At 37.5% G+C, this 22,408-nt stretch overlaps 1 protein-coding gene across 6 annotated transcripts in view; it reads right to left on the reverse strand.

Annotated features, from left to right (window-relative positions):
• NUMB (NUMB endocytic adaptor protein) overlaps positions 1 to 22,408 on the reverse strand; it is a 175,554-nt gene that overhangs the window by 2,810 nt on the left and 150,336 nt on the right. For 3 of the 6 annotated variants that reach the window (XM_063091888.1, XM_063091890.1, XM_063091887.1), the window contains 5 exons: positions 11,736 to 11,810; positions 8,801 to 8,941; positions 5,964 to 6,168; positions 4,073 to 4,366; positions 2,296 to 2,445 (listed from right to left, as the gene is read on the reverse strand). In XM_063091888.1, the coding sequence (XP_062947958.1) occupies positions 2,296 to 2,445; positions 4,073 to 4,366; positions 5,964 to 6,168; positions 8,801 to 8,941; positions 11,736 to 11,810 (865 nt within the window). Of the gene's footprint in view, positions 1 to 99; positions 247 to 2,295; positions 2,446 to 4,072; positions 4,367 to 5,963; positions 6,169 to 8,800; positions 8,942 to 11,735; positions 11,811 to 22,408 lie in introns of all 6 variants that reach the window. The other 3 variants (XM_063091891.1, XM_063091889.1, XM_063091892.1) reach the window with 2 other exon arrangements.

Raw genomic sequence — 22,408 nt, forward strand, 5'->3', positions numbered from 1 at the left:
GGATTCCTCCCTAGTTCCCAGTCAGGTAACTGCCTGATTTTAGAACAAGGGTCACTTATCTGATCCCAGATTCCTCACCACCATCTGTGGCCACCTTACCCGAACGTGTGGCTGCAATTTCCTTGTTAGCAGCATCAGGCACATGGGCCCAAGGGTTGGTTTCACGCACAGGCATTGCTACGGGTGCTAGAGCAGTATGGGCTGGCTTAGCAGCAAGCACATGGAAGGCTGAGTCAGTGCCATTAGCTACAATGGGAGCAGACAACATCAACGGAGTTAATTCATGCATGGATGTACAAGCGACCTCTGGGAGCTACGTCATTCAGGCCAATGTACAATACTGGTGGAACACATAAGACAGAAGCTGATGTTGGGATAACCATGCTGTCTTGCAATAGATATATATACCTTTGGCAAAGAGGTTGTAATTAAAATGGTAGTACTGATGAAGTCAAATGACTATTCTAGAAAAATATGTGCATGGGGAGAGGGAAAATGAAACATACAAAATCGATTTCAAATTAAGTTAAACGGAGCTGCTCTATCTTATGAGCAGCAAAAAATCTAAATATTCCAGATATATCTTAGCCTTTGGCACAATGTAGAAGATAAAGCATTTCCTTCTACACTTTTCCAAAAGGCTAAATTATGCCAGCAATAATGTGTTAAAGATAATGATTCCTTCCTTACTATGTGCTGGACACCATGCTGACAATACTTTACGTGCATCATTCCATTTAATTCTCTCGAAAACTCCATAAGGCTCTAATATCCCCATAATATAGATGAGAAATCAAACTTGGCATGTTTTTATTTGCTTAATAAATTTGTAATTTGCTAAAGAATTAATTTCATCTTTTTTGAGGATTTTTTTCCCTTGGTAATCCTCATAGTATCTCAAAGTACCTACTATTCTTTCCACATCTCCCTTTATTAAAATCTTCTAAACCTTGTTCTTTTTACTCCAGATATCTATATTAATTTCTACTCCTTAACCCAGCTCTCCTATCATAGTTAGTATGGAGGAGACAAGCACTTTCCCCTGCCCTACAATATAACCATTCCCTCTTTAGGACTGGGCAACCATGCTTATGGTGTTGGAGTTATTTACCCAGCACTTGTCTAAAAGACTATTTCACCTATAGACTGGGGGCCCCTTAAAGGCAGGGAAAAGACTATTTTCTATTCAGTTTAGCATACCCACTACCTTGTAAACAGGCAGTCAGTACAATGTAACAGTTTCTATACTCAGAAAGACCTGAGTTTAAATCCTGGCTATATGATTTGGGCTGTTTACTTAACCTCTCTGAGCCTCGTTTTTTGTATCTGTAACCTATACATCAAAGGACTGTTGTGAGAATTAAATGAGATAATGCATGAGTCCTTACCACAATGTGGCAGGCACTCTACTAAGTGCTCAATAAATTGTGCCTATTATTGATATTATAAATATTTGTTAGATGACATGAAAAAGCCACTTGGTGCACATAACTATAAAGGTTTATTTAAAAAAAAAGAAAAAAAGAACTAGAAGAAAAACATGTAGTAGTATCTTTCTTCAGTAGGAGCAGGGTCTCTCTGAAAACAACTCGTAAATCTTCAATGCCACAAAGGCAAATTTTAGGACACTTGTTATAGAAGACGAAATGAACTAAAGAGCCAAAAGAAGTGCCTTTTTCTTTATGAGCCTCTTATGACGGAGTAGAGACTAGATGAGTCCAGGGCTTCTCAACTTTGGCACTATTGACATTTTGGGCCAGATAATTCTTTGTTGTAGGTGCTGTCCTGTGCATTGAAGGATGTTTGGAAGCATCCCTGACCTCCAACCAGATGCTAGTAACAACACCCCCCCAACTTGTGAACCCCCAAAAATGTCTCTAGACAATGAATGCCAAATTTTCCCTGAGGGGACAAAATCATCCCTGTGATAAACCACTGTGAACCACTGTGCTAAAGAAAGCATAATGCTAGAAACAGTTCTTATGACTTTTGCTTCTGGACAACTGGCTAAATACTCTGACCCTCAACAGTAAAGTGGCAAATAAAACAATGGGTTGGGACTACAGAAATTCCTAACAGAATAGGATGAAAGACAGGTATAAACATGCAAAATGATGAATGTAGACATCTTAGGAAACAAGAATGGAAACAAAGCACAAGGACAATGCCAAACAGGGAAATCAATGGGTCTGACCAGCTCTCGGGAAGCTCAGGATGCCAATTTATGGTTAGTGAGCAGCATACTAAAAGTGCTAGTTTTAAAGAGAACAGCTGAGAAAGTCAGAGGACACCAACCTTGGAAGGCAGGAGATTGTGGTGCCACCACTGTCACTGGTTTGGTCATGGGGGCAGATGAGAAGGGGTCCTCACAGGGTGTGCTGAAGGCATTGGTGATCTGTGAGCACAGGGAGCTGATGCTCTCTGCCTCCCCTTCTACCTCTGGCACTGCAAGGCAAACAGAAAATGGCTCCAGACAGAAAAATGGAATAATCTTGAAATATAACAGTATGGCATAAACTGGCATTTTACACTGTATCTCATATCTGTTGAAGGAAAAGGCTCAATTAAGTGTCTGGTGGGGCTACAAAGGCAGCCTCAAAACATTTATTGACCATGATTTCATTGGCTTTTCAAATGGGAAAGTATAAAATATCAACAACTCATGTACTAAGGTATATCTTCGTCCTTCACAAATCCCCAAATTTCTTTATTTCTTCTTCCTGTAACACTGTTAGGAATCTGATGTTTTCTTTTAGTGCTAAGATGTTTAGCTAGGTAAATTTTGCTGGAAGACATCTGCAACCTGTTTGCCTTCCAACCAGTTCCCAAGGCTGTGGTTTCAGTTAAGTTCTGGAGCCATTTAGTTATTCTATCAGAAAAATGGGTTAAAGTCCAGGGCACCAGTAGATATCAGTGCTTTTCTCTGTAATAAGCTATGACAAATGTCATCACTGTCATTTTTTCTCAAAGTCTCTAGTACTACCAAGTATATGAACTGTGATAACATGAAAAAGTGAATTGAGGTGTAGGACTCTAGAGACTTTGTTATTAATACTGACTTTGGGATACTTTTGTATCACTGAGGAAGCTAATATATGTGCTGAACCTTTATTTGCTCATCTGTAAAAAGAGAACAATTTTTGTTCCCCATTTGCCCCAGCAGGAGACTGAAACATCTGGAGTTTCAGTTTTCATAAGAGTTGAGAGCTGAAAAGACCCTCAGTAATCACTTAGTCCAATGGCTTGTTTCATCATCAATTGCCTAGTTTCATCTGTCAAAAGAACTTAACTCTGCACTTTTATAGTACTATCAGTCGTAGTGTCCTACTGAGGCAGAGCTTCCTCATATTGTTATAGCAATTGCTTCACATGTCTCAGAGGGAAGTAAAATAGGGTCCAATAAAAGCACTGACTAGATCTACCACTTTACCTCCGGATCTTATGATGAGGATAGAGCTATCGTGGCTGGCTCAGCTCTACAGAGGCCACACAGAGGCCTGTGTGGCAGTTCTGAAAGGTAATGAATGTGTGTGAGCAAGCCCACTGTCTCTGATGAACAACAGGTCTTAGATTTATACCAGAGGCCCGTTTTGAGTTTCCTCCCTGTGGAGCCAACCAGCCACAAGGACAATGAGCGCTTATCCATTTCTTCTAGTACATCTGACAGTAATGCTATTTAACTGTATGTGTTTCTAAAGCCTCTTTAATTAATTCCCTGCTGGGTCCCAAATGGCAGAATGAGAATGGTAACTTGAGACTCTTGATGTCTGTAAGTAGTTTAGCTGAGTAGTAGTACAATTATATCAGGACAAACCACAAGCCTTGTGGCTCAGGGTAGAAATTCCATCATGACTCTGTCACTATTTGTTGAAGAGAAATTCATGACTCACTTCCCCCCCTCCACAGACCTTAGTGTTCTCTCAGTGGGAAATGACATAAGATATAACCACCACCACCAAGCCTTAGAGAGAGCGAGGAGTGGCTGGTTTAATGGTATTCATGTGTCCACTGGAAGTGATAAATAATGCTTCAGTGCTAGAGCACCTGGTGAATCAGCTGGACGGTGCATTACCTGCATTTTTTATGGGGAAATCAGTCTTCCTCTGCATAGTGGAAGGTAACTCATTGATGCGTAGGGATAGCTGGCGTTTAAAGGGTGACATCTTCTGGCTGAGAGCAGGAAATCCTCGGAAAGAGCCTTGGCGAGCAAGCTGTTCGATTGGTGCATGTCGGCGTGGGATGGCATGAGGATTGCTCATCTCCAGAGAGGCAGTGGCATCCGAAGTGGGAGAGGTGGGAGAGGACGGGGACGGGGCAGTGTTGCCAGGGGCCACTGATGAACCAACAACTGTCTTATCTGTTTCAGCTCAAGAAAATCAAGAGAAAGAGGACCTTAGCAACGTCTTCAAAAGCCCTCTAGGTCCTTTTACCCATCTCCTTCCCAATGCCTCCTAAAAGGTTAGAAGCAGGGTTCAGATCTCCTATATTTCAGACAGATAAAAGGTTTAATTACCTACTACATGTCACGTGGCATATCTACCAAGACACGGATATTAGATCTTTTATTCTCATGCAGTGATTTGTAAGTTAAAACTTTGAACAAGATTTAAAAACCCAGTTCCTATGAACTCCTAATCTGAGGTCCTTTAAAGAATGATAGTTCTGGTTTTCAATGTTTGTTTATTTAGGGAGGATTTTGGGAGTGGCAAAGTTTGAAAAGTCTAAATAAGCATAAGTCTGATTAGGTGTCAAGTAAAATTGTAAACTGGATTCAACCTAAGTACAAGAGTGTTTCCATGTGGGTAGCAACTGAGTCCCATTCTGACTGTGGCATATCTCTAACCCCAACCGTCTTGACCCTTTGTAAATTTTAGGACTCAATCTCTTTGGCAGTTGCTGTGTGTAGCAAAGAGTTATCATTTGCTGGTTTAAAGAACATGCTTTCAGTCTGAAAAATCACTAAAGCACACTAAATAACAGCTATACAGATTAAGTTTTCCAGTGAAGATAGCATGATATTTTTTATTCTTTGGTATCCTGGAGAAAATGAATTAAAAAATCATTATCAATAATTTCATTTCAAATAAAAATACGTATGCTTTTTTGGAGGCTTAAGAATTTGAGCTATTTGGGTTACTAGATCAATGATGTATTCCAAAATGGCTGATTTAGAACTATAAGGATATAGTAGTAAAAAATTATCAAAATCATATTAATGTCTATTAAACTGAACTGTTTGTGTGTTTCTTGTAGGTTTCAACCCTAACTATATACAAGAATACAAAGCATTTTCCCCAAGTCCTGTCACTTAGTACTAAAACACACCCAACCCAACTTTATGGACTCCTGAATAACTTGAATGTTTGTATAGGCATTTCTGCTATGATGACACCTAAAAACTCACATTCTACAAACTCACACACTAAAATTAACAGAGATATGGGAAAAATAGTTAGGGAGTGACCTCTCAAAATTTATAGACTTTTGTGACTTAAGCATAAAAAACAGCATTTATCTAATAAAAACATTATCACTGTTAAATTTCTGCCAGCATCATAGTCAATAGATCCTTTGCAGCCCCAAACCCTGGGACTTGTGCTTCTTCCTTTGAGATGTAAATTCTTGATAGCATTTGCTTCTCATCGAGATCAGATGCATCATAGTTAAAAATCTGTCCCAGGATGGGGATGGGGGCAAGGGATGTCTTTGCAACTTTTTCATATACATGCACAGCTTTGCCAGACAGCTTACTATAATGGAAAGAGTAAACATTGAAGCCATTAAACTAGCGACTCTAAAGAAAGGCACTTTTATAAGATTTTCAGCTTCGTTATTAAGGTCTTCATATATTACTAAGGGCTCTTGTTGATTGTGAGAAAACTTGTCCTTGTTAGCTTCAAAATAATAACCTGTTGGGAAAAACCACATTAAATAAACACATGTTATAGTAGAACACAGTGTACCTTTCTTGGCATCTTGCATTTGTTTCATGATCTCCTCTCTTTCTGCTTGTTCAGTGGCTGTTGTAACACGGAATGATCCTTCCCTTGTAAAAGTGGTCCGACTAGCATCAAAAGTAGCAGTTACTCCACATTCCTTCTCCCGCTTCTGCTTACGCTCTAAACAGGCTGCAAAAGCACAGCCTACTGCATGGCTTAATCTTTCACCCTGTAGTCAGCAGAAGAGTTTAAAAGCTTTTTTAGAGTTACATACCAACAATTATATACAAATAAGTCTGTTTTCACACAAGGCAAAATGTTGAAAACTCCAGCTTAAAATTCAGTTGTCATATATTAGTTTGCCAAATTAATATAAATAAATAAATAATCTCACGTAGTGCTTATGATACTTCAATTATGTTAACTGTTACAGGTCTTTGGTAGAGTGAGCATCAGCAGTCTGTGCTTTTACAAGCAGCCATGGAGACCTCCTTATCACTGAGGCTCCCTCTGTCATGTTAGCTCTGACCACCAATGTTCAATGTTCTAAGCCTTGACACTCAAACCGCTAGTTGCCCTTTAGGGGAATAGTGGGAATATTTGCCAGGCATTTCTAAGAAGCCACTAGAAAAGCAGGGCAAATTTCAGGAGTTTAAATACACTGTCGTCATGTCCAGGGAAAAAAGGTACAAACTTAAACTTCTGATAAATAATGCAATTGCAGTGATTAAAAGGAATTCAGACAAAGGAAAGCTTAGCTTTCTGTCTCACCTTTCTGAATGCTCCCCCTCTGAGCAACTCTCCCCATTTATGGCCTTGAGTGCTTTTAAGCTTTTCTTCCTTCCCTATCTTCTTCTAGCTCTCTCTAATCCTGAACTCTTCCTCTCACACACAGGCAAAAGTGAAAGCATGTTTTCATTTCTACTTATAAAGGAATTAAACAGATAAACTGATTTGTTTGCATGTGGGAGGAGAGAAGGGCTTATATAAACTAAACACTGATCTACAGATATACTGGATTATCCACAGGCGATTTAATAAATTCAATGAATTATTTTTCCCAGGGTTAATTGTATTTAAACCATATTTCTAATTGTGAGATAAAAAAGAGATAGTATAATAACTATTGGCATCATTCATAGTGAGAAGAGATGTTTAGGAACAGGGAGCCTTTTGTGGTATTCTCAAAAATCCCAAAACATAGGCAGCTGCTCCTACATATGGCTCTGAACACGTCATGTCACTGGATTTTACATGTCAATATCTGATATCATAGGATAGGTAATGTTTAAAATGGTTTCATCCCTAAGATTTTACATAATTTTGACTGCTTATTAAAAGACTGACTTAGTGAATTCACATGAGTTTCCATCGAACTTCCTGGTAGGATGATGATATAAGGCTAGGTGGCTATAGGCCAAGGAAGCTTATTATTTTTCCTGTGCCTAAGGCAGAAGTTCTTGAAGAGCAACCTCACCCCCAACCAACAGCATTGTCTGGGAATTTGTTATAAATGCAAATTCTCAAGTCCCACCCCAGACCCACTGAATGAAAAATTCTGGAGTTAGGGTCCAGCAATCTATATTTTAAAACAAGCTCTCTAGGTGACTCTGATACAATAGAACCACTGGCCTAAGAGATTCAAACTGCCTGCAGGACCATGATGTGAGAATAAAATGGTTTAAAAATTAATATTGGGAAACTCGAACTCTAGATTTTGTGAGTATAGTGACAGCAAAATAAACCATTTTTGTGGCTTTCTTAGGGTCTGAGCGACAGAGAAGAAAAATGTAGTTTAATTATTACAACTCATTTTCAAAGCACCTGTGTCAAATCAAGGAAGAACAGATTTAACAATATTAGCCACAGTTACTGGAGCAGTTACTATGGGCTAGACCCTATGCTAAGTGTGCTTATAATCATTATCCGATTTAGTCTTCACAACAGTTAGTATCCATTTCTGTAAATGGAGATAAGACTTAGAGAATGTTAAGTAACTTGCCCTCAATAGTAGGAATCAGAACCAGGACTGGAACCCAAATTTGACTCAGAGCTTGAGCTCTTAACATTTGTTTATACCACTGTCTCAAAGAGCTTTAACAAACTTTTGGTCAATTTTAGAGCAAGGCCACCATTTCTCTTCCAGGTTAAACCCTGGCAAGAGTTTTACTGAGTTGTAGCCTTCACAAATGGCTATACTGCCTTTCTATTCTTTCTGGACTTTAAAATACCCGGAAATTACATACTCAATGTTACATGAAGTAAGATCACCATCTAAGAGACTTGTCTTTCATGTAAGAATTTTGGTAATTTACATGAAGGATAAAATTATTCTGTATTTTTAAGGAAAAACAAAAATTCCTGCCATGCAACAATTTCTGGCATAGTTCATTCTGTCATAATTTAGTACTTTTATTTTTCTTAATTAATTGAAAATATTCTCCAACTCAGTTCTTTCATTTGCAGGTAGTTTCTTTGCAAATAAATTTATAAGCACCTTCTAAATCAATATCTTTACCCAGATGTGTTAGCCAATAAATACATTTAAGAATCCTGAAATACTTCCAATAATAAAAAGTTTCAAACAAAGTTTAGCAACCACCATCACCAGAGCATTTTTACCTTCCTTTATTGACCTTGAATCTCTGCCAATCATTTTTCTCTGCAGAGTTGCAATTCACAGGGTCACAAAAAGGTGAACTACTTGAATAAAAAAAGTGAAAGTAGGCTACTTTTAGGCACTTCCAAGTGCAGCTGTAGCAGCATGTACTTGTTAAAAATGTACTGAAAACTGCTTGGTTGAGCCAACCTGGAAGGAGCTCAGCTGAGAATACTCATGATGAAATACATGTTGTACTCACCGTGTCCTTGACAGCCATGAAGCAGTGACAGATCCAGCGTCGAGTAGTTCCATCTCGACATATGTAAGAGAAAGCTCTATCAAAGTTCCTATCTGGGGCACAGAAAGAAACTTTCTCTATTGTCTGGTCAACTATGAGGTCCTAGAAAATGGGAAGCACAAAGGAAGAGAGAAGATTTATGAGGTTATTCTAACTTCTCATAATAAACAAAGGATGTTCATTTCACAACACAGAATCCCTACATTTGATGCAAGTAGGCTGTGGAACAGAGAGTAGATCTGTGTCTGGTAGTTTGAATACTGAGACTCTGACTTAGGAGACATCCCAAGAGGCACTTTGCCCAGATACCTCCCTTACCTCATCTACATGTTCTAAAACACATGCTTGTTGATTTTATTTATAGATGTCTTTCATGATAGATTCCATGTTCAATTTGACATTATATATAAATCAATATATTTAATCCTTTTGGCTTATTTGTAAAAAATATGAGCAAATACTATAACAGTCATGTTTCTACCACCTGTTACACAAATTGGCACAATATATATACTGTTCCGTACCTTGCTTTTTTTCAACTAACAATATACCCTATTTAAAAATTTTTTTATTTCAGATGCTGTATTTTTCAGGTGTGTGGAACCTCCACTTGTTTCTTTTTCATAGTTTCCGTTTCTTTGCTGAGATTTCCTCTCTTCACTCAATGTGAGCATATTTTCCTTTACATCACTGAGTATAGTTATAATATATGCTTTAAAATCCTTGTGTGCTAATTCCAACATCTGGATCATCTCAAAGTTAGGTATCTACTGACTGTCATTTCTGATGAGATGAGTCACACTTTTCTGTTTCTTTGTATGTTAAGTAATTCTGCATTACACTGTACACATTGTGAATGTTATATGTGGAGAGTCTGGATTTTGTTACATTCCTTGGAAGTATTATGTTTTTGGTTTTAGCAGGTAGCTAATTTGATTATATATATATCCAAATGGAAAACTATCTTTTGGACAGCAGCTCACTTCTCAGTTTTTATGTCCTTTGCTGGGCTATTTGGTCCGCCTTGTACCTGCATGGTTAAGGGGTCAGAAATTTGGATAAAATTTTGGGTCCCCTCTTTGGCTCTCTCATTTCCAGGATTCTCCTTCCACTTTCTAGTGGTAGCTATTGCCTCAAATTCTGTCTTCCGATTTTTCAGACCAGAATGACTAAGAGTTTTCTATTGGAGTTTTAGCTATGCTATATGGTACAGACTAGGGCTTGTCCTTAGGCTAGAAGCTCTAAAATGGGAAATCACCCAGTGCCATTTCCTTTTTCCAAGTGTCCACTTCCTTCCAGAATCTGCCTGCTTTAGATTATTCTTTAGTTCCTTCAAATAATTGGATTGTTTTGTTCAGAGTTAATAGTTGTTTGCAGGAAGGTCAATCCAACAGGAGGTTTATTCAGCCATTGCTAGAAGTGGAACATACTGAAGATACTTTTGAAAAATTGTTTATTTTTTCTTCTTAGTAATAGAAATTTCATTTTCCACCCCCATTTTCATCCACAATTCAATTAATCTATCCCTTCTTCTATGACAATATCTAAGAGGTACTATACTCTTAAGTAGGAGCACCATCAAAAACAAGGTGGACATGGGTGGGGTGATGGTACAGGAAGGCTTAGGGACCTCAAATTTTTGTTTCTGTTCCACAATAAATGTGTGCAGAAGATTATGGCAAGGTCTTATCAAATACTGATCCCAACATTGTATGTAGTCCCTGCTTATAGCTACATATAAAGGTGGTAAGATGGGTCCAATGGTGGCAAGCCACCAATTATTATTATCACTCAATGTGAAACAAAGAACTAAATGAATGAATGCCAGTGCTGAAAGTAGGCACCAGGGGGCAACATCACTTTCCAACTATCGTAAGAAACAATTAAATACACAGTCTCCAAGTACAACAAATTTCATCCAAAACACTAATGAAAAGTATACAAGTTCTTTAAAAATAAGCAAATTAAAACAATCATTGTTTCCAACGGTAATATACTAAAATTTAAGACTACTGATTCTCTTGAATTAAAAAAAAGCCTTAAATGGAAGGTCAAAGAACTAAACTGCAGCTATATTAAATCACTTAAAATTTATCTGGCAAATTGCCTATCAAAACTGCTCTTTATCTCTCAGACTTTCTCCCCTTCCAGTGACATTTGAATTTTTTTTAAAAATTGTCTTTTTGTTAAAATTTTTCCTGACTTTAGGTCTCTTAGGGAATTTTAATTAATGATTAAATGCACTTATATAACACCTTATGCTCTCTAGTGGCAGAGTCTGTGTCTCTATTCTTATTTAGGCATTTAGGATCACTTTCTCTCAAATGCAAAATGCTACCTACAATTTGAGATATTGTTTAGATTTTAAACACTATTCAAAGAGCCAATTACTAGTCCTTAAGATTTTACTTAAATTGGATTTTCAGTTAAATAGCAGGTTGATTAATTTAAATATCACTTTCCAAAAACGGTGTTTTCTTAAGGAGCAAGAGGAAATTTCAGATGCGGCCCATCACCTTTTTTTTTTTTTTTAATTTTAAAATTATGGTAAAAGGTCCATCATCTTTTACATCAAATTTGTGGGGGTGAAAAAAGGTGTTTTAAATATCTACAAACAAAAATAGAACTCAAATCTTAATATTAAATGCTAATACTTGGTGTGTTAAACATGCTATGCCATGTACAACAAAATGCTGAGAGAATTCTATTATTCATAAGGTGAATGAGTAACTAAATTGATTTCCTGAACATTAAATAGTCTCTCAGAAGATAGTACTTTGGACATAGTGGAAGGATATGGAGTGACTACAACAGTCTAATGGCATTATATTTGATCACTAGGAATAAAAAGACTATATAAGTAGTTAGTCACATTTAAGCTTATAAAAAATGTTACCTTAGTTTTCTCATCCACAACTCTGAGTCCATCTGCTGATACCCACAGGACTGCCTTAACTGCTTTCTTTCCAGTCTTTTAAGAGAAATCAAAAAAAGGGGGGGGGGACACATATATAATATTAAAAAAATAAAATAAAGTCATCTTTCACAGAAAACACTGAGTTCTGCCTTCCAAAAGTCACAATTACAGATGGAGTCCAAGTTCAGGAGGGGTGCCCAAAGCCAGATAGTCAAACCAAACTGCAGAAACATTCAGGAAAAAACAAGCCAAAGCCATTATTTTAGAAACACAATGCAAAACAATAAGATAAAATTAAGTAAAGGGGAAGGGACAGATGGAATCAAAACTAAGATACAACATTCCATAAAGGGCAAAGAATTCATAACTAGATTCTTTACCCATTTAAAAAATCAACCAAGAAAACCAAGAGTCAGGTAAATATTTAATACATAAGGAGTTACACCACAAATAGCTTCTACAAGTGTATTTAGAGTAGGAAGTAACAGTTAGGTCTAAATTGAGATGCTGACCACTCCACTATCTTCTGACCCTGATGTGTATAGCAGGACACTTGGTCACCTTAAATTTTCATGTAAAAAGTACATGAAATCTTTATTATTCTATTAACAATCTTTAAAAACCATTATTTTTCCTCTGAGGATTAACACAGAACTGGTTCAGTTTTTAATTTGACATTAAATGCATGGAGACATTTTGGGGACATAGGAGGATTAAGAAAACTACTGAAATAATAACTTTCTTATAACATGAATTTTCTTTCTGCTGGCTGAGATAAGACTTCTTTTGGCACGTGAGAATCACATGAGAACAGGCTGATGTACGATTTCTCCTGTGATGGAATGTAATAGTAATTTAACAGCGGCCTTTCTTCTTATCTGCTCCTAGGATACAAGCAAAATAAAACAAAAACAGAATGAAGTCTGAGAATAGGTATCAGTTTATCATAAAAAATATAGCTCAAAAGGAATCTGGTGCTAAGGTTGGAGCAGCATCCTCTAGAAGGGACAAGGGAGAATAACAGAACTGTCTACCATTCTCCTCCGTGTCCAAGCCCAGGAATCCTTGACATGGGAGGCATGGCCTTATTTAAGTGAACCACCGGGATCTATTCTGGACTCATCATCACCACCACCACCACACCACCACATATTTGATGAGTTTCTATAATACGTCAGCCAGTGGCAATACTTAAAGAGCTTACAGTCCATTGAAAGGTGACACTCAGATAAACAAAATAAGTGGGACAGTAATAAGTGCTATAGTAGAGCTGCAAACAAGGTACAATGATGCCAGAAAGGAGGCATAGTCAAATCTCATTGTGGAATTGGGCAAGGCTATACAAAGGACAAGATCAAACTGGGTCCTGAAATAATTTTTCTTAATGTCCTAGGTGTGGATAGGGAAGTAATAGAGGTAGTAAACATGCCAGGCAGAAGAAACAGCAATACAGGACATGGAGGCAAGCATGGCAGGGTGGGGCTCTGTAAATATTTCTGTATGGCTTGAAAGTAGCCTGGGTGAGCAAGGAGCAATAGGAGATAAAGAGTAGAAAAGGCCTGATGGAAGGCCTGGTATGCCTGATCAGGAATTTGATGCTAATTCCGTGGGCAATTAGAAGCTACTGAAGGAACTTAAACACAAAGAGATTTGCATTTTTAAAACATCATTTTGGCAGCTGTGTAGAGGGGCTGGTAAAAGGCCTGTAAAGGAAGCACGAAGACCATAAGATCATTCCAGGTGTGAGAAAATGAGGGTTGAGCTCTCTTGGTTGAGACATAGGCATGGAGATGAGAAAGTTTTAAATGGCAAATATAAGTGAGGAGTTTAGGATTCCTCTCTAGTTCCTGGCTTGGATAACTAACTGGGTGGAGCAAGTACCACTAACTAAGATAGAGAACAGAAGATAAGCAAAAGCAAGTTTGAGAGGAAATAGGATTTCAGTTTTACACAAGCAAAGTTCAAGATGTCCAACAGGCAATTGTATACATCGGTCTGAAGCTCAAGTAGAGAAAAGTCTAAGATGAAATTTTAGATTTGAGAGACATCAATGATTGGAGTAATAAGAGGGCCAAGAATACTAGAGAACACCAATAATTAAAGAATTGGGAGAAGATGAGTAATTCCTGGAAATACCAAAAAAGGAATAGCCAGAGGGACAGGAGAATGGAGAGAGATTATTGTCAGACAGGAGAATGGAGAGAGATAATTGTCATTCAAACTAAGGGAGAAGGGTTTCAAAAAGTAATGGATGGTCCAAAATGTCAAATGTTACATAGTGATCAAGTAAGCAAAGATATGAAAGGTATCCACTAGATTTAGCAATGAAGATATTGTAGAGTGATAGAGACTGTGATGGTTAATTTTGTGTGTCAACTTGGCTAAGCTACAGCTACCAAATTGTTTGGTCAAACACTAGTCTAAATGCTGCTGTAAAGGTGTTTTATAGATATGATTAACATTTACAATCAATTGACCTTACGTAAAGGAGATTAGCCTTGATAATATGGGTGGGCTTCATCCAATCAGTTGAAGGCCTTGAGAGCAAAAACTGAGGTTTCCTGGAGAAGAAATTCTGCCTCAAGTCTGTAACATAGGAATCCTGTCTGAGTTTCCAGGCTGTACACACGTACACACACACGTACACACACGTACACACACACACGTACACACACACACACACACACACATACCCTCCTATCAGTTCTGTTTCTCTGGAGGATCTGGACTGATACAGAACTGAAAGTTAGACTTGAATGAATTGAGAAGTAAGTGAAAGGCAAGGAGAGCCTACAAGTATCTAATACTCTCTTTAAAAAACTTTTCTGTAAAAAGGACAGCTACAGGGCAATGGGGGACAGGCAGAGGATCAAGGAAAGTATAAGAATTGTAATAAACTAGCATTTATACGAGAAACAGAATGGGCTTTGGAGTAAGACAAATATGGGTCTGAATTCAGTGCTAGTTGAATTCATAAAATTATATACTAAGTAAGTTATGTAGCCCTCTGAGTTTCTATTTTTTTCATCTGTAAAATATTTGTAGCTTTGTTAAAAGAATTAGAGATTATATGCAGTACCTGGAATATAAATAGGGTAATAAATAACTGGTAGCCATTTATCATCATTATGTTATTATTAATAAACTTTTAAAAACCTCTCCCAATCTTTAAACAACACCAGATCACATTTTTATGCTGAATGGGAAAAGCCAGTGGAAAGAAGGAGACTGAAGGCCCATGAAAAAGAGAAGAGTAATTTAGAGAACAAACTCCTTCAGGAGACAGGATGGGATAGGACTAGAATACAAGTTTTAGATAGGAGGAGGGAAGTCCCTTCTTCTGAAATGGAGGGATGGAGTGAGGTTGAGTAGAGATGAAGATGGATTTTTAAAGGAGAGAGTGGCAAGTTGAGGAAATTCACTCTGAGAACCATAAATTTATTTGTAAAGGAGATGAGATTACCTGCTTTACTCTGCTGGGGATAGGAAAAAAAGACAAGCAGAGTAAAATAATGAAGATTTAGAATAGCAGTCTAGGGGTTAAACCAGGCTGTTGTATGGATTTGAATTCTGGTTCTGTAACTTTTGGTCATATTCGTATGACCAAAGGCAAAGTTACTTAACTTCTCTATGCTTTACTTTCTACATCTGTATAAATGATGCTAATAATCTCATATACCTCATGGGATTAATGTGAAGATTAAATGAATTAATGTACATATAAGATTTAGAACTATAGGGTTCCAAACTGGGACCACTTTAAAAGTGAAGACGGTAACTATTAAGACTCAGAAACGTGTTACACTGAGGCTGTTCCAGGCAAACTGGGGCAATAGTAACCCCACTAACAACAGTAATTGCCCTTCTTTAACCAACACTTATATAACATTTGGTATTCTACTGGAAGATAAGCTTCATGAGAGCAGGGTTTTTTCCATCTATATTGTTCATGGCTGTATCCCTGGAGCTTGAACAATGCCTGGACCAGAGAAGGAGTTAAAGAAGTATTTGCTGAAAGAATAAATTTGCTAAATACCTGCGGTAGAGAATGGGAGACAGCTGACCAGTGACACAGAAGACTGCCAAGTGGCACAGAAAATCCTGTGTAAGATATTTAAATTTGCTGTTTTATTAATCTGCTCATTGTGTAATTGTAGCCAGCAGTGTTCAGCATCTGAGGCAACAGATAGGACTACTTAGGATTAGAAGACTTATGGTGGGGAAAAATAAAAGGTCATTTTAGAATGGGACCGTTCTCCAGTTAGTGTCCTTACAATATTCAGGGAAATATAAAATTTTCTTGGGCCAATTTTACAGTTATGAAAACATTTGTGCTTTTTGAGATCACCTTTATAATAATTTTTATGGTACTATACTAATGTATCAGGGAGGAATTGTATTTGTCATACTTCATGACCTCTGATCTTTCTAAGTAGGGGAAGAAAACATAATACAAATTCTTCTTGTATCTTTTTCTACATTTGGGTGTGGGTTCTTGTATGTCCCTATAGCTTGCCACATTACAGTTACTTCGATCAGATACTGAGATATTAATGTTCAAAGATGCCTGTAGTTGAGATTAAGATCAGACTTCCTCTCACAAATTCTATAGTAAAAACACTTCTGTACTATTTGTTAACATTAAAGTCTTTCATTCTGATAATATAAACTAAGATTCCTGGGCACTTTTAAGAAGAGAAGTTAAAAGTTATAGAGAGAAGATGAAAGTTTTTGCTCATGTACCCTAAAACTGTCTACTTTTGACCTGAGATCAGGTCAAAGTTAGCTAACCAAAGGACTGAAAATAAAGATAACGTAGGATAAATATAAAATGTAAAATTTATATACATCTAGTGGCACAAACACCTCTGGAGAAAAGCAAAGACTACTATACTTCAGGCACTAGTAAAAATGTGGTCATGGTAACATAGATGTGAGACATTTAGAATTATTTCATCACCACTGTTACAATACTTTCTATTTTAATAATAATTTCAAGGTTATAGGTAGAATTCAAACTGAATACTGTTAGTATCATGAAAAACAGGTTTACAATAAAGAAAAATAGCTTATTCTTCAAAGAAAGAAAACGGATCTAACATAGAACTTCAGTAACTTAGAATTTAAACTGGTGAAATCTGAACAGAAGGATCAAACTTTTAAGTGAAAAATGACAGATGAAAGTATAATCTTTTTTTTTTTAATTTTATTTATTTATTTAATTTTATTATGTCGATATACATTGTAGCTGATTATTGCTCCCCATCACCAAAACCTCCCTCCCTTCTCCCTCCCCCCCTCCCCCCCAACAATGTCCTTTCTGTTTGCTTGTTGTATCAACTTCAAATAATTGTGGTTGTTACATCTTCTTCCCCCCCCCCAGTTTGTGTGTGTGTGTGTGTGTATGTGTGTGTGTGAATTTATATATTAATTTTTAGCTCCCTCCAATAAGTGAGAACATGTGGTATTTCTCTTTCTGTGCCTGACTTGTTTCACTTAATATAATTCTCTCAAGGTCCATCCATGTTGTTGCAAATGGCAGTATTTCATTCGTTTTTATAGCTGAGTAGTATTCATGAAAGTATAACTTTCAAGTAATCTCTCCACTCCCTAAAAATACCTTAGAATTTAAAAATTAATATCTGCCTTAAACACCTTTTATTATTCATAGATAGGGGCCAATATAGCAATTAAGCAGGCTCTGACATTGGAAAAAATGATAGTGAGTAGTGGATCTATTACAAATTATTAAATCAGGAAATTTGTACTGCAAGTAAAAGGAGTGCACAGGTAATCTTCACATGAAAAAACTGGTGAAGAAACACAAAATAGGGGCTGGCTGGTTAGCTCAGTTGGTTAGAGTACCAAGGTCAAAGGTGCAGATCCCAGAACCAGTCAGCTACCAAAAAAAGAAAAGAAAAAAGAAACAGAAAATGGCTGCAAAACAGATGCAGAAATAGTAACCTAAGCTCAGCGCACTGTAAGATCACTTTCTCCTAAATATAAATCACATCTACCCACAGTAAAAGGCAACTGAAATAACCAATTACAATAAAGAACTGCCATCTACCTATCTCCAGAGTAGTCCCCACCTGCCAGTAGAAACTTGAAAAAGGATGAAGATGACAAGTTGGTAATACTCTTGGTAGGCCGAAAGACACTTACGTTGCTCTTTCATTTTATGTACTAATGTTATCCTATAGAGAAATGAGTTGGAGTTGGAGGAATGAATTTTTAAATTGTTTCAATCAGGGATTGGCAAACTGCTTCTATGAAGGGCCAGATAACAAATATCTTAGGCTTTGTGTGCCACATGGTCTCTATCACAACTACTCAATTTTGTCACTGTAGCATAAAAGCAGGCACAGACAATATGTACACAAATGGGCATGGCTTTGTTCCAATAAAACTTTCTTTACAAAAACAGTGGGCCACACAGTTCGCTGACTTCTGATAGAAATCATCATAATCTCTAGAAAGTGATCTTTTTGAAAAGATAATTCATTATATTGGAATATTAGACCTGTCTGTAATTGTGTCTCTGAATTGTTTTCTTTTCTTTTTTGGGACAAATGTATTTCTGTCCTATTATTTTATTTTATTTTGGTAGCTAGCTGGTCAGGGATCAAACCATGAACCTTGCTGTTATCAGCACCACACCCTAACCAACTGAGCTAACTGGCCAGACCCTAAACTGTGACTCACATCTTTGGTGCTATGCAACTCTAAAATTCTATGATTCCCAAGACCACCAATAAGATAAAGGCATGCAATTAATCAACATAAATAGTGATACTGGAAGGCAAAACAGCTCTGCTGGGCATATGATAGCTAAGAGCAAGAAGGTTAAGCAGACGTTCTAATGTAAGCCAAAGCAAAGAAATGCTATAAAGACACATGGAAGCATAATTTGGCATAGATATGGAATGTTAAGAAGCAACAGCAGCAAACAGACTAATCTGGGCAGGAGGGGTAAAGCAAGTCACTCTTTCTGAGCAACAGTGATTTGCAATTTTATTGTGCAAAGTTCTTTCTGCTACAAACCAAAGAAGTCTTCAACGGTACCAAATGTGTAAAGAATCGCTGGTCAGTCTTTCAAACCTACACACAGAGATAACCCAGTTATTACAAAGTAATAAAGATATATTAACCAGGCAACTATGATATTGTGTGCCTTGTTATAAATGAACAAGAGACTTCTTTCACAGGAAACCTGGCATTATCCTTTTTCAATCTGAGGTGAAAGGCCTTGAAGTCTATAATTTAATATTTGAATTTTTGAACAGAATGCTGTAATGGATAAATTCTGTTTTATAATTCCAAAATAAAATGAAAATTCCCAAAGAACAGAGCAGTGAAGGGACAGAAACACAACATTCTTCAGGATTTGAGACTGGCACTATCTCTGATGGCTGCTTCATTAAAAGCACAGTAACTTTTAATCTGGAATACTAAGATACACTATTTCCTGCACTTTCTTAAATGAGAGGGGCTTTTGGGAAAATATAGAGATGGTAGCATGTCATGACCCACAAAGCAAAGGAGAGATTTTTGGAGGCAATTTAGTTCTTTTAGTTTGCCAAATCACTTTAATTAGGAGGGAGGGAGACCTAGGGATCAAACTAAGTTCATATTTCACATGAATATAATAGCTGAAATGAAAATTCCACAGTCATCTCAAATTCAATCTGTCCAAAACCAAATTCATACCCCTTCTCACAATGACTGATTCCACCATCCCTTTGGTCATTCACCCCTGAAACTTGGGTGTCATCTTCTGTTTTCTTCTCCATATGCCTAGGTTGAATGAATAAATGAGCACAGAGCATGTTCTCTCTCACCCCAATGTCCCGGGCAGTGCTGTTCCTTCTGTCTAAAATTGCTTTCTCAACAACAACAAAATTCCCTTTCTCCTCTAACTTAGTTTAATGAAAACTCATAGTCTTAAGGTTCAGGCTTAGATGTTAACTTCCAGAAGCCTTCATCATAACCTCTTAAACACGTACTCTTCCTCTCTGCTCCAGTAGCATCTGTTACTGTTACACAATTTGGTATTTCTTTACCTCGCTGATTCCTCACACTACAGGGTGAATTTGAGAGAAGTGCATTTACCATTCATTCGTTTATTTATTCACTAGTTCAAATTGGAGCAGCTTCTATGGTTCACATAATATTCAAGGCACTGAAGATTTAGCAGTGAGCAAATAGGTGAAGACACCCATCATCAGAGAGCTTGTGTTTTAGGGAGAGAGATGAACAAATAAATAAAATGTATGTATGACAAATGGTGATAAGCCCTATCAGAGAAAAATAAAGCTAGGGAGGGGAACAGAGAATGAGTGAGTGAGTGAGTGAGTGAGTGAGTGTGTGTGTGTGTGTGTGTGTGTGTGTGTGTGTGTGTGTGTGTGTGTGTGGAAGAGGGTGGTGTTGGATTTTAAAAGAGTTATCACAAATTCCTGAATGCAAGTCCAGCAACCCTGTCCACAGTCACCAACTTCAGCTGAGTAACTGAGTGCAATAGCACATCACCCAGGGGCTTGAGGTCCCACCTGCAGCTCCAGCAATCTTGCCCAAGGAGTGTCACCAAGCATCACCAAGGAGCTGTCCATCTCTTGTCCAGCAAAGAGCTGCTGAGTGCCCTAGCACCAAGGCCATGAGGAACTTGTAGACTACTGCAACAAATACAATTGAAGAAAGCGCACAGAGACTGAACTACTGTTCAAAACAGCAAGAGAAAAGTGTCGAGTCCTATAAGGGACTCTCCATCAGACTAACAACAAATTTCTCAGCAGAAACCTTATAGGCCAGAGAGAATGGGATGACATATTCAAAGTGCTGAAAGAAAAAAACCTAAAACACCCTATCCAACCAAAACTATAGAACACATCTACAAGAAAGAGTCTTTCCCCTTCAAAAGCTACTCCAGAAAGTTAGAAGTGATTGTTCCACCAGATGGACAAACATCAACACAGGGATGTAAGAAACATGAAAAAAACAAGGAAACATCACATCCCCTCCAAAGGAATATAATATTGCTCCAGTACCAGACCCCAAAGAAAAGGAAATCTATAAAATGCCTGAAAAGGAACTCAACATAATACTCTTAAGGAAATTCAATGAGACGCAAGAGAATACAGAAAGACAATTCAATGAAATCAGAAAAACAATTATTCAGGGCCATCCCTGAATTGGTTATTTCACTTGGGAGACTGTGATGCTGAAAACACCAAGGCCACAGGTTTGGATCTCTATATAGGGATGGCTGATTAGCTCACTTGGGAGAGCATGGTGCTCACAACACCAAGTCAAGGGTTAAGATCCCCTACTGGTCATCTTTAAAAAAAAAAAAAAAAGATTTAAAAAGCCTACAAGATTTATGAGACAACTTTAAGTGTACAAACATTTGCATTATGGGTGTTCCAGAAAGGGAAGAGAAGGAAAAAGGCATCAAAAACCCATTTAATGAAATAATAGCTGAAAAATTCCTAAGACTGGGAAGAGATATAGACTTTTAGATCCAAGAGGCTCAATGATCCCCACACAGATTTAATCCAAAAAGGTCCTTTCCAAGGCACACTGTAGTGAAACTTTCAAAGACAGAATTCAAAAACAGCAAGGGAAAAGCGCCAAGTCACCTATAAGGGAATCTCCATCGGACTAACAGCAGACTCCTTGGCAGAAACTTTATAGGCCAGGAGAGAATGGGATTGATGGATATTGGATATGACCAGTGACATTTTTACACACACTGAGCACAAAATGGCCACCAGCCCTTTCCTTACAAGAAACCTTGTGGTTTCTGAGAAACAGAAGCTCCTCTACTTCCACACGGGTGCAACCTTCCCCCTGATTGCATCTGCCAGCCTTATCTTCCACTCCAGCACCAAACCCCTCCCTCATTACATCAGCCTTCCTTACAGTCTATATAAGCTCTCCCACCCCCATGCCTGGTGCTGCCCTCCATTTTGAGTGCAGCCCAGCAGATTTTCTTCCTTTAATAAAGTTGATCAGTACCCAGCATTTCAGCTCACTTTCTTTCAGGGATGAAATATTCGAAGTGCTAAAAGAAATAAACTGCCAGCCAAGAATACTGTCCACAGCAATGCCATCCCTCAGAAATGAAGGATAAATAGTGTCTTTCCAAGACAAACAAAAACGGAGTGAATTCATCACCACTAGACTAGCCCTACAAGAAATCTCTAAGGGAGTCTTACATCTGGAAGGAAAAGGATGATAACTACATCAATAAAACTCATTGGTAGAGCAGATAAGCAAAGCAGGAAAAGAAAGAAATTTTATCTTATCACTATAGAAAACCACCAAAATGCAAATAAATACTAACAATAAAAGAGGATGAAAGGAATAAAGGATATACAAAACAACCATAATACAATGTCAGGAGTAAAGCCACACCTTTCAATAACAACTTTGAATGTAAATGAATTCAATTCTCCATTTAAAAGATACAGTCTGGTTAAATGGATTGAAAAACAAGACCCAACTATAATGCTTCCTTCAAGAAACTCACTCCACCTGTAAAGACACACATAGACTAAAAGTTACGGGATGGGAAAAGATATTCCACACAAATGGAAATCAAAAGTGAGCAGAAGTAGCTATATTTATATTGGATGAAATAGATTTAAAATAAA

This window comes from Cynocephalus volans, chromosome 3, assembly GCF_027409185.1.
Source record: "Cynocephalus volans isolate mCynVol1 chromosome 3, mCynVol1.pri, whole genome shotgun sequence".
Classification (NCBI taxonomy): domain Eukaryota; kingdom Metazoa; phylum Chordata; class Mammalia; order Dermoptera; family Cynocephalidae; genus Cynocephalus; species Cynocephalus volans.